The 12,822-nt window shown below is 38.2% G+C and overlaps 1 protein-coding gene across 2 annotated transcripts in view; it reads left to right on the top strand.

The window, feature by feature from the left end:
* ltv1 (LTV1 ribosome biogenesis factor) overlaps positions 1-12,822 on the top strand; it is a 16,080-nt gene continuing 3,258 nt past the window's right edge. Inside the window, exons 1-9 of one of the 2 annotated variants that reach the window (XM_088342311.1) lie at positions 1-212; positions 1,516-1,647; positions 1,751-1,945; positions 3,507-3,594; positions 4,262-4,382; positions 6,697-6,925; positions 8,161-8,288; positions 8,356-8,492; positions 11,521-11,573. In XM_088342311.1, coding sequence (XP_088198437.1) covers positions 210-212; positions 1,516-1,647; positions 1,751-1,945; positions 3,507-3,594; positions 4,262-4,382; positions 6,697-6,925; positions 8,161-8,288; positions 8,356-8,492; positions 11,521-11,573 — 1,086 coding nt within the window. In that variant the 5' untranslated portion in view covers positions 1-209. Of the gene's footprint in view, positions 213-1,515; positions 1,648-1,750; positions 1,946-3,503; positions 3,595-4,261; positions 4,383-6,696; positions 6,926-8,160; positions 8,289-8,355; positions 8,493-11,520; positions 11,574-12,822 lie in introns of both variants that reach the window. The other variant, XM_088342310.1, reaches the window with a different exon arrangement.

A 12,822-nucleotide genomic window follows, 5' to 3' on the forward strand; every position in this document is an offset into this window, starting at 1 on the left:
ACTATCTTCTTTTTCCGGACAATTGGGGATCCTTTCCGCTGACGATGACAACAAAATGGAGATTCTCTGGCTCAACGTGACCAATACACATGTCTACCTATTTTTTTCCTGTTGAATTTTAATGACATTACATTTGAAACGCTAAACTACTTTAGCGATCAGTGTGACCTACGTGAGCTGGGGCCCTATTTGAGAAAAACGACAAAGAAATGGTAAACTCAGAAGCCTTATTTCAAACAATTCTGCTAGCCAGCTATCAAGCTAACTTTGTTAATTTCAGATAAACACCCGGGTATTTCGGATGGTTGTTCTTGTTATCGTTATTTTTCTACATGTTGCATTTTTTAATATTTTAATATTTTATTTTTTTGTCGATACCGTGTTTGTCCAAGACTACATTCAGCATTTACCTTTGGTTTTAGGATATTCAACTTTGATGACTACGTTTTCATGAGTTCTCGGCTCAAAACGGCGGTGTTGATATAAAAAATATAATTCCTTTTTGGGCAATATCTAAATTTATGATAATATGTTCGAAGCGGCTGGGATGAGGATCAGCACCTCTAAATCCGAGACCATGGTACTCAGCCGGAAAAGGGTGGGGATGAGATTTTGCCCCAAATGGAGGAGTCAAAGTATCTTGGGGTCTTGTTCACGAGTGAGGGCAGGATGGAACGGGAGATCGACAGACGGGTTGGTGCAGAGACCGCCGTCATTCGGACCCTCTACCGGTCCGTCGTGGTGAAGAGGGAGCTATGCCAAAAGGCAAAGCTCTCGATCTACCGGTCGATCTACGTTCCTACCCTCACTTATGGTTATGAGCGAAAGAACACGATCCTTTATACAAGTGGCTGAAATGAGTTTCCTCCGCAAGGTGTCCTGGTTCTCCCTTAGACATAAGGTGAGAAGATCAGTCATCCGGGAGGGACTCCGTGTAGAGCCACTGCTCCTCCGCATTGAGAGGAGCCAGGTAAAGATGCCTCCTGGACACCTCTTGAGAGGTGTTCCGGGCATGTCCCACCGGCAGGAGGCTCCGCGGGCGACCAAGGACCCGTCCGATGAGCTGGAGGAGGTGGCTGGGGATAGGGACGCCTGGGCTTCCCTTTTAAGGCTTCTGCCCCTGCGACCCGACCCCGGATAAGCGGAAGACAATGGATGGATGTTCGAAAATCCGTGATTGGGAAATAAATGGTATCGCCTCTTACCAGTCATAAAACGAGGTCCAGCCTACAGTATTCGTGAATGGCAGTAGAGATTACTAGATTGATCTTTTTGTTTTTTTATTATATAGCAATGTTGTGAAAACTTTAAACATCCATGAGTCATATCATCTCAGTCATTAGAAATGGGTAGAGGGGGTATTGAAATTAGGTATTGGAAATGACTAGATACTCCCCTTATACTAATTGCTCCTGTGGGGAAAATGTATGGGTAGAGTTTTAAGCAAGGATAAAACAGCATGATGAGATGTGCGATTACAAGTAGGATAATTTTCTTGCATGCGTTTTCTGGCAGCCTCACCGAAAGAAGAAGCCTTTTATTGAGAAGAAGAGGGCGGTAACCTTTCACCTAGTGCACAGGAGTCAGAGGGACCCCTTAGCGGCAGATGAGAAAGCGCCACAGCACGTTCTGCTCCCCGCCGCCAAGGTACCGTTTTCTCTTATTTGCAGTTTATCTCAGCTATCGGGAGCCCTTAGGCTGAGGGCTTTATTTGCTTATTTTATAGACTTCATTTTGTGAATCATTTCAGGCGTCTGCAGAGAAGCGGCGGGAAGAGCAGAGGAATTTTGGCGTCTTCTTTGATGACGACTACGATTATTTGCAGCACCTGAGGGAAACTTCCGGACAGACGGAGCTGCTGGCCACCAGACCTTCACCCCGCTTTCATTTTCGCGGTACTCGGGTTAACAAAGACGGTGATGCTGATGAGGACCAGGTTGTACCCGTGAGTAGATTTGCTGTTAATGCATTCTTGACATCCTGTCATTGGTATTAATTGCAATTGATAATATTTGAGACTGTCGGTGGGTGACATATAGGTTACTTATTAAGAAAGAATACTGCATGTATTATTTTTGCATCCATCAAGATGTTTTTAGAAAATATTTTTTTAACACAATGTATAAATTCATTTCCATTAGGGTATAATTTTGTCACAATAAATGTTAACCTTATCAATCAGAACATACCCTCTCAAAATAATTGACTGTATTTTTATCCCTATTAGGCGCACGTGAATCTGTAAGATTTTCTCAATTGTGTGGCACGTCCTGTATTGCAGCATGAACTGGGTGTGTGTTTAGGGGGACGTGTGGGCATTAATATTATGTGAAAGAACGAGTATATGTGCGTTATTCCACGGATCTCCATCGAACTATGCCTTTTTGCTGTTTTAGTTTTTGATGTTATGTCAAGCCTGTGTACACCAGACATCTGCGAGCATCCCTACTAAATCCTTAGCTCCACTATTGCAATCGCGAAGGTACTTTGCCATGGTATTTTTCGCATCAGCATGCCGTCTTCTTTCAACGCGCATTGATTCTCACGTACATATACACATACATCTTTTAATGATGCTGTGATATCAAGACAACACGCTACATAACCGATGTTATCTTGAATAGTCACGTGATCCAGACACGTGATCAACACAACTTGAAGCATCTCTCAAAATGACACCTTGTGTGCAGGGTACAGGCCTGTCTGACAGTAGCGTTGAGCGCCAATGGCATCTCACTAGTTGCGCCTCATTGGCTTGGGGCTTCACAGCCAATGTAGAAAAATCAAGTGATGCAAATGATTTTTTTTGCCTGCTATCATTCTGGGAAGATTGTTGATACTTGAGCTTGTGTATGCTGTCACTGTTGTTCGAGCTTTCCCAAGTATCCGCACGGCACAGAATGTGACTCTGAAAGTGAGCCTGGCATGTTTGATGGACATTTTGTTGATCTTTACAAATCGGAAATAGAGGAATTAGGTCCTACTCTTTTTTTTTTTTTTTTAGGCCAGTTTTATCCATGTGTTTTACCATGCCAACGCCTATTGATGAATAAAAAATTGATTTTTTCATTGATAAATAAAGCACAAAAGTCAGTTTTGCTCCAGCTCTAGTTTCAAATATGCACAGCTGTTTGTGCTGAGTCGAAGGATGTAGTATCAGGCACCATGAAAACGTAAAGGGTGAAATGCGGGTGCACTGCTTGTATTTAAAGCACATCCCTATTATTAGGTTCCTTATGTATGTGTTAAATACAGTAATGACACATGTAAATGAGATTGTGCCTTTTAGAACTATGTAACTTATCGTCATGCTCTAAGAAAGGATTGATTGTAATTGAGAGTTTCTACTCTCACAGGAAGAACTTCATAAGTTACCCATGTGCATTTAATCCCCCCTTTGTGGATGTAATTCATGCAACTAAAAACACTTGCTATCACAACTTTCCCAGCATTCGAGCGAATGTGTCAAAAAGTTGAAAAAAAAGTGACTCTTTGTTGTGTAGCAGTCAGTGGGCATCCAGCTGCCGTCATCAGTGTTTGCTTCTGACTTTGAAGAGGATGTGGGACTTCTTAACAAAGCCGCTCCCATCTCAGGTGAGTTGGGTCTGCCAAAACCTTTGACACTCTTAACTGGGGTCACGCGGCAACGCCATTGCTAGTATCTTTTTTGACTAATGTCCTCATTTGTGGTTTTCAACAAGATAAGTACAACGAAAATTCACAATTTTCTACTTTTTTGACTCTTTTTAAAGCAGCTACTTAAATCAAATGTTTGAATAGAGTTCTAGCTATTTATTTGCTCACCTCTTCCAAACCCATTCAAACTAAAGGACGGGCCTTAACAGGATGTGTGGAAATTGACACTGCAACATCAGTGCAAATATATCACCAAAAAAAGTAGATTACAATTTTGACACGGTACTATACTAATCACGTCAGAGCCACTCAGCATAAAAAAAAATCTAAACAAAAATAGTTTTTTTCATCGTTGTTACTTAACGAAACAAAATATTTTCCTTGCATACACGTCACAGAATGCACACTTAAATAACAATAAAAAATAGACATACAGGTCATGAGAACATTTTTGGGGATATAATTGACAAATCAATTTAACCAGGACTACACAATTTTCGAATAAACGAATCATTTATCAATAAAAATAATCAATCAAAGAAATCCATCTTTTTCATCAGAAATAGTGTACTTTCTGTAGAGCAAGAATGTAATGATCTTGAAGTCTAAAATGCACTTTTATCAGGGCCGCGTCTGGACATGGACCCTGACATTGTAGCTGCTCTGGATGAGGATTTTGACTTTGATGATCCCGACAATGCGCTTGAGGACGACTTCATCGCAAAAGCAAACTCTGTCCCAAAGAAGTGAGTATTGTTTCATTCAAGTGGTTCTGGCAGGTTTTTGGTTTATTTTAAAAGCAGGGAGAATTTCGAAACGTATTTCACTGGACTGGGTCATTTTATGGATGCCAGAGTTCTAAGCAACTGTGATGGATCAGCATATGCCCACAGACGTAAAATCTGCTTGAAGTATACATATTTTCTAATCATGTTAAAGCCGTCCGATCGGGGAATTGTGTTACAGTGTCTCGCGATAGTATTGAAAATATTGGCCCCTGCTTACTCAGCTAAACCAATTGGCTACACAATTTCCCTGATGTCTTCTAAATGCTCAAATGATGACCTAAATTCCTAACATTGACAGAGTAGATCTGTGTGTCAATAAGTCTGTTCAAATGCACCTGGTCTGTGAAAGGATACAGGATTATCATGAAGACCAAATAACACACCAGGCAGGTCTGTGATTACCGTATTTTCCGCACTATATGGCGCACCGTGTTATAAGGCGCACCTTCAATGAATGATATATTTAAAAACTTTTGCCATACATAGGACGCACCCCATTATAAGGCGCTATAAGTGCATGCTGGTTTAAGATCAGGTAATTGTGCAATTTTGTAATTGTAATCCTGTGCAGTCCTTCGAGACATTTTTGTGATTAAGGGCTATTTACGGTAAATAAATGTGACTTGACTTGACTACAGTAGAGAATGTAGTTACGTTATGCAACCTCTAGATGTTGCCATGCTAAAGGGAATGTCAACAAAACATTCAAAAAGGTCAAACTTTATTGTTAACAAACGAAGTCAGCTGGCAGTTGCTGTGAAACAGTAGTTCGAGTACGGATGGATAGATTGCATCTTTTCATAAAACGAAAGCACCAAGTAGGACCACCCCTGAATTCTTTAATATTGAGTTCCTGTGCCAGCGCTGTTGCCTTCATACGTATAGTTATCGTACTGACACTTCTGCTTGCCGCTCTTTGTTGAACAACCCACTGTTCAAGTGTCTCCTCTAACTCTGGCCATCTTGCTTTATTGCCACGGAAACTTTGTTGAGTTTTCCTTACTTGGCTGAGCTTTTTTTTTTTTTTGGTTTGAACAAATTTATTGACACTAAAAACAGAAAACAATCATGACAATCTCAACAGCAATTAAGCACATTCACAATATTATATTCCAATATTACGTTTTTAACAGCAAACACAAAGTGAGGTTTGAACAAACCTTCTCGAAAATCTCATTAGCAATCAAGCATATCTTAATCCTTTCTCCACTTCCGTACCATCGATTCATTTATGTTTAACTCTCTCGCTGCCGCTCTATTGCCGTGTTGTGCTGCGTGACTGATCGCCTTGAGTTTAAACTCGGCGTTGTACGCATGTCTCTTAACAGGAGCCATTTTTTTTTATACAAATGCACGTATGAAAGAGAATCGTTGTTTAATATTTCCCAGTATGCACAGCGCGAAAAATGGAGTCGGCGGCTGTTTCTCGTAGTTGCGAGACCTTGCGAATTTAATATTGAGCCATATATAAGGCGCACTGTGTTATAAGGCGCATGGTCAGCTTTTGAAAAAATTTTAGACTTTTAGGTGCGCCTTATAGTGCGGAAAATACGGTAAGTTGTAAAAAAGTTCAGAGCAAAAATGGGATACAAGATTTCGCTATATATAGAATTTACTTTTATTGTCATTCTTTGTAACCATGCACACAGAACGAAATGTCGATACACTTGACCCTTACAGTTAAATCATTGCGAGCCGATGCAGGCGCAGCCAAACAGGGCGCCGCCATTTTAGACCCAAACTGCTGTGTTGGGAGTCATCAGGTGACCAAACCCCCCTAATATATACACATCGTCTGGAGCACTGTGCGAGCAATAATATTAAAATGTAGCGAGCATAAAACCCACTGCTAACATAACAAAACCTGGCTGTCCCTCTCAACTTTTGTACCAAACAAGGAGAAAACTCATCAGATAAGTAACCAAGAGGCTCATGAAGACATTGGATGACCTGTAGGCATACACAGCTATGGTTCGGACAACCTGTATTATACAGCTATTAGATACTGGGCATAAATCTGCCCTTTATGAAAGAGTGGCAAGAAGAAAGCCTTTTCTGGAAGAATACCATAAAAAAGCCTGTTCTGTGTGTGCCACATTGGAGACACAAATAACATATGGAACAAGGTGCTCTGGTTGGCTGAGACTGATACTTTTCCCAAGCTGCTGTTGTAACATAGGAAATGATCCCTTGCCAAATGGGAGGTTATGTATCTATATTAGGGAATACATTTCAAAGCTTCCCAACACCTGACACACGATCTCTTTGACAGGGACGCTGGTGACGATGATGACAGCGATAATGACGACTCCTGGGAGGACACTGACGACGAAGATGACGACTTTGGCTCGGGGGGTGCATTTTCGGACGAGGAAAGGGGGCCTCAAGAATTCCTGTTTGACGATGAGGAGACCAAGTCTCGCTTTACCGAGTACTCCATGACGTCGTCGGTGATGCGGAGAAACGAACAGCTCACCCTGCTGGATGACCGCTTTGAAAAGGTCTTTATTCTATTTGTATTACTTTGACTTAAAGCCGTGTGCTGGTCTAGTTTTTGTATTTTTTGCACTTGTTTTTTTCTTATCAAGGACAGTTAACAGTAATAAGTCCAAAAACCCAAAAACGGAATATCCAACCTTTAAAACAAAAAAATGTAAAAACACATTCGTTTACCACATTTCTGCAGTTAGTGTTGGATAGACCTAAATCCTACACGTTGCCCCTTTATTCACATTTTCTTTTTAAAGAAACTGGGAATTACTGCTTTGGCGTCTCTGTAACATGTCAGAATGAATTGGAAATGATCAGATCTTATTAAAAAAAAAAAAAGTAAATAAAATGGGTGCTTAGCTAAAAATTCCAGTTTGAAATGTTTTGCAATGTTTTATACTTTTTTTTTTTTTTTTTTAAGTTTTAAGACATTGTTGTCTTCTATTCCAGTGTTTCTCAACCTTTTTTGAGCCGAGGCAAGCTTTTTAGTAAAAAACATCTTGAGACACTGTCAAATGTTAGGATATTCATATTTTTTTTAATTTTAAAGCTTAAATGATCATGTCGCCTAAATTGTAACATTATTATTGTTGTTTGTGGTCACCGTGGATATGGAGGTAATACAGGTTATTTATTTTTGTTGATAATTTTACAGTAATTTGGGATTTTACTATATCTCCTTTATAAGTTTTACTACATATATATTTTCTTTTTCTAAAGAATAAAAATATAAAAATAATTAAAATGAGCACAAAGATCTGCCAGTACAATTACTTTTTAAATTTACTACATTAACTTTTTCTGTTTTTTTTTTTTTTGTTTTTGTTTTTTTGTTTTTGTTTTTTATTAATAAGAAATTATCAATCCAAATGAGTACTACGAGTAGCAATATTTTTACGCCGATTAATTTTAGTATTTCCATTGGAGTATCTTGAACAGCTTCATCAAACAAAATAAGTTATTAATAACATTTCCATGTCAACCTCATAATTAATATATAAAGGGTAAAAGAATAGGAAACTGCTGCCGGGTAGATGAATGTTAAAGGTTTTTGGCTGACCCCTGGAATAAAAGGAAATATACTGAACAATGGCATGGTTTTTTATGGAAAGATAGTATCGGGAAATATCCTGTGGCACACTGGACAAGGTTTCCCTGCACACTAGTGTGCCCCGGCGCACTGGTTGAAAAACACTGGTCTATTGTAATGTGTGAAAATATGCACTGACCAGAGTGCGTGTTACAGTTTTATGAACAGTTTGACGCTGATGAGATCGGTGCTCTGGACAACGCTGAACTGGAAGGTTACATTGCACCCGACAGTGCTCGTTTGGAGGAAGTCATTAAGGACTACTTTGTTCAGAAAGCCAAAGAGTAAGCAGACTTTTTTCTTTCATCTTGGTAGTTTCATGGTCTGATGCTAAGACCATTTGTGTGTCAGGTCTGTGAGGCCTGATGACCTGGGCCCTAAAGAACTTCCTGTTCTACAAGAAGAAGATGAAGATGATGAGGAAGAAGAGATGGAAACATTGGTCATCAAAGCACCAGAGGAAAAGTGGGACTGTGAGAGCATCATCAGTGAGTAACAAAAAATCAGTGGGTTATATTTAGGAATAACAAGTACCTTCGTAGAAAACTTTATTTTATTTATTATTATTTTTTTGGGGCTTTTAAAAAAAGACATGCATTTTCTTGGGAAACTGTGAGAGAGAAAAACACCACAATAATACAATGTAAAATGCAACATACAAAATCAAATGCTAAATGAATATCACATACTTTTTCTCAAGTCATGAACCAACACATTGAAAAATAGTTTCTCCTCAAAGGCAAAAATCATCTTCAATGCTGCAAAATAAAACGCTGGTTAACCATTCTTCAAATGGGATTGTGCAATATGACAAAGGATTCCGTTCTTTTCAAGTTGTTTATTTTTATACCACTACACTAATTATTTTGCACTGTGGTATTTCATTTTATTGTAAAATTTCTTGCACCACGAGGATGTTTTTTTTTAAATTTTGTTGTGCATTTGACATGTGACAATGACAACAAAACTGTGCATCAAAAGGACATTGTGTATTATTTAGCGCTCTATGTTGGTAAAAACAACTTCATTTGTTAAAAAAAGGATATTGATTTGAATAGTAAGCAAAAGTTTATGAATTATCATATAAAAGTGATATTTCTTAATACTCGCAGGTCCAGAATTGTGCATTTATTTTACATAACATGAAGCTCACCTAAGGAATTGACATGATTGTCCGCCAAAAAAGAGAAGATAAATGCTGTGATTTGTTGACTTTGAGTCTCCATAGTTGGTTTTCTCCTTTGTGCTTTGTAACAGTGGTCCCCAACCTTTTCTGTACCATGGACCAGTCTATTGTCTGACGGTATTCTCGCAGCCTAACCCTATAACGACATTGGCAGAGAAAACAACAATAATAATAAAAACAAGCCTAATTCCACAGTGTCACACTAGGGAAGTAGATTAGAGAGGAAAAGGCAATAAGTTTTTATCTCATCACACTGTTTTTAGTGGCAGTATTGTCCTGAAAGATATTAAAAAAACTAAAAGCCCGACGAGGGATAAAACTCTTTGGTGTATCTGAAGATTAATCTGACTTTGAAGACCATTAAATAAATACATTGTACATTTTATTTTAGTTTTGTGTTTATAGTTCACGTTGTGAATAAATTATTTGAATCATGGGCCCATGTTTTTAACAATGTGGTACTGTGAGTGAAAACTGTGATGATGTCATAAAATGTAAATGCAATTCACATGTCTTTTAAATCCCTTGTGGTTATGTGGTTAAAATTTGACGCTCTCTCTGCCGTGATCCGGGTTTAATGTTGTGCAATTGTGGTCAGCGATATTTTTCGAGTAATCAATCATTGCTCAAATACGGCGATATACTACCGTACAGTCTCGTGTTTAACGTTCACCCAAACTTGTTGCGGACCAATGCTTTGTTTTTGCTTACACGACACTATAAGCAAGGGGTGGCTCACAGTTTAGCCACCTACAAGCTACTTAAAACGAGCAGGTCGAAATGACCTACTTGTTACGAAAACTGCAAAACGTCGAAATATCTCTGAATGCTTTAGGGATTCTATATACATTCTTTGATTGAAACTAAACACTATCTAATATGGATAAAGATTCATGGGCAGTCTGCGTTGAAAAATATATGATTTATTTGTGTAATTGAATGCTGTCACTATTTCTTAATGCAAGCCTAAATAAATCAAATGTTTTCTCTCAAAATCAAACGACAGTCTAATAGTAAAAAGTATCAAGTCAGTCTTTTTTGAATGATATTGCAAAGAAATAATAACCATTACTGTAATGCTAACATGCTGCATTTGAACACTTAATAACAGTGTGTCCCTACAAATACAAAACACTGAATAGTTTCACGTGTTCTAGCAGTACTGCAGACGCTCCCCCACTTAGAACCATTCGACTAAGGAAAAAGGTAAATACCGAAATTTTTTGGGGGGTGTCAAAAAATATCCGGACATTGCTGTCAGTTAGATATTGTATTGTGCACCTTTTTCCGAGTAGAGGACATTACTGTAGTGCTTCCTCTCGCCGCTACCGGTGGGTGGTGGCGCTGTGAGAGGTCACCCAGCATCCACCCCAGAGAAGAAATCCGGCTTCCTTTTCCTAGTTTGTGTATAAACATACCGGACCGTATCTCCAGCGCGCTAAGAACTTTGACATTTTTGTTGTTCAATATCTCGTGCATCCGTTCAATATGGTTGGTGTAAGGAAGTAGCGAGCTGTTTCTTTTGAAACTGAAGTGGAATAAGAAAGCTTGATGCGGTTGAGAAAATGGTTGGATCACTTTTTTTGGCCACTTTTTACCACTAAGGAGGAAGGCACCTAACTTTCAAAGCACATCTTCCAGTTACACTTAACTTTGTTTATAGAGCATATTAACTTATGAAATGTTTTAGTACAAAACAATACAGGTTACTTATACAAGCCTTAAACATACAAAATGTAGCACTGAAGCAACTTACGAACAAATTCAACTTACGAAGGATTTCTCGTTTGTAAGAAGGGCAGTGTCTGTACTTCCGGGATCCACCACGTCATCACAATCTACATAATGAGCACCCCTGCTATACAGCAACAACTAGTGGTCAAATATTATACATGGTTTAAGAATTTTGAGGGGTTTTTTTTGTTTAAAAAAAAGTCACATCAATTGGATGAAAACCTAGAGAAAAAATGAAAAGATATAAAATGCAACTTGGAATGTCAAATCATACATGAATATTGCAAACCCATGCACCGTTTTTCTTACTAGTGTTCGGGGTGGAATAAGACAATTAACGATCTTGCACGGAACCTCACTCTTTCGTGTCCTTCAAACTGACAGAACACCTCCAATAAAACATTATCTTTTTGATTTTCGGTGTAATTACCAACTAAATTACCAAATTGCCGACAGGGGGCACGGACACCGAAATGAAGAGTTCTCAGTAAACGTGTATGATTGAATCAGATTTATGAACGTAAGAGCCAGGCATACAATTGGTAACTGACCATTTAGTGGTGAATTGCTAACTTATTCCAATGTTTTTCCTGCAGGTACCTACTCCAACATCTACAACAGACCCAAAGTCATCCAGCTCCCTGCAAAGGTAGCAAGCACTTTTTTGACCTGCCACGAAGAACATCCTCAAATTTGAAACACAACTGGTTCTTGCTCTGGTTTTAAATATGCACATGTGTACGTTTGTGTGTGTTGTTGAACACAAATTCTATCCCTAAATGTGTTTTAGTGTGCACAAACCTGTATTGTTTTCTGGAAAGAGAAGTCAAACATTTACAACTCTTTCACAATGTCAAAAAATTGTCAAGTAAAATACAGTTGCAGAGGTTTTAGAGCTGTAAACTGGTCGTCTCCAAATGGCCACTTAAGAAACTCTGTGACATACCTTAATTTATAAAAGAGACAAAAACCGTTATAATTGGACTTTTTTTTGTTGGGATAAATGTCTTAAGTTTTCAAAGTAGTTATAATCTTTACAAGAATAAAATAATTTAAAACATTACAAATACATATCAGTAAAATAAGTAGACATTAAAAAAACCTGGAAAATTAATACTTTAATCAGCATCTTTTTTCTAAAATATTTTGTAATAGGTAAAATATATATACTTTTTGATTTATTAAAAACTCATAATTTCCAGCACACTATAACTTCACATAGTAAATTCAACACCTAAAAAAATCAACCACATCCACCTAAAAAGAATCTGGAAAGAAAGAACAGTTCTCTACTTTCAAAAAAATAAGTTCGATATGTTGGAATATTCTGCCAGAATATTCTGCTTTTAATATTTTATGTGGAACAAAACTTGTTTTTTAAACAGCTATCACTTATTGAGCATTTGACAATGATGAGTTTCCTGATTTTTAAAGTTTTTTCATAGTAGCATTTAAGAGCGGTTTTTAAGAGCATCTCAGGCATTATAATTACTTCAAAAGAAACAGCACACTCAACCTAGTGTTACTGCAAGTGTCCAGCAAATGGCATTGATGAACCATCAATAACCAAGGAACAATCTACTCTGCAATGCGATTGGCACGCTACTTCCTGGTATGACTATATCGTTCAACACAATAGCGGTTTCAATTAATCATTTTTTGTTTTACAAAATATTTAATTCATATTGAAATGTGAAACGTGGGGCCGCTGGGGTTGTGGAAAGAGATAGCCAATGGCGTTGAACTGAAGCATAAACAACATTGTATGCATCTTACATGTAACTTTCGGTGCGTTTCTACCTTTGAAAACCAGATGCGGCCCAACCTCACTCAAAACCTAGTCCCAGTGGCCCCCAAGTATATTGGGGTTGAGACTCTTAGTTTAAATGAACATCCAC

Source organism: Urocampus carinirostris, chromosome 8 (genome assembly GCF_059441175.1).
Source record: "Urocampus carinirostris isolate Australia breed hairy pipefish chromosome 8, RoL_Ucar_1.0, whole genome shotgun sequence".
NCBI lineage: Eukaryota > Metazoa > Chordata > Actinopteri > Syngnathiformes > Syngnathidae > Urocampus > Urocampus carinirostris.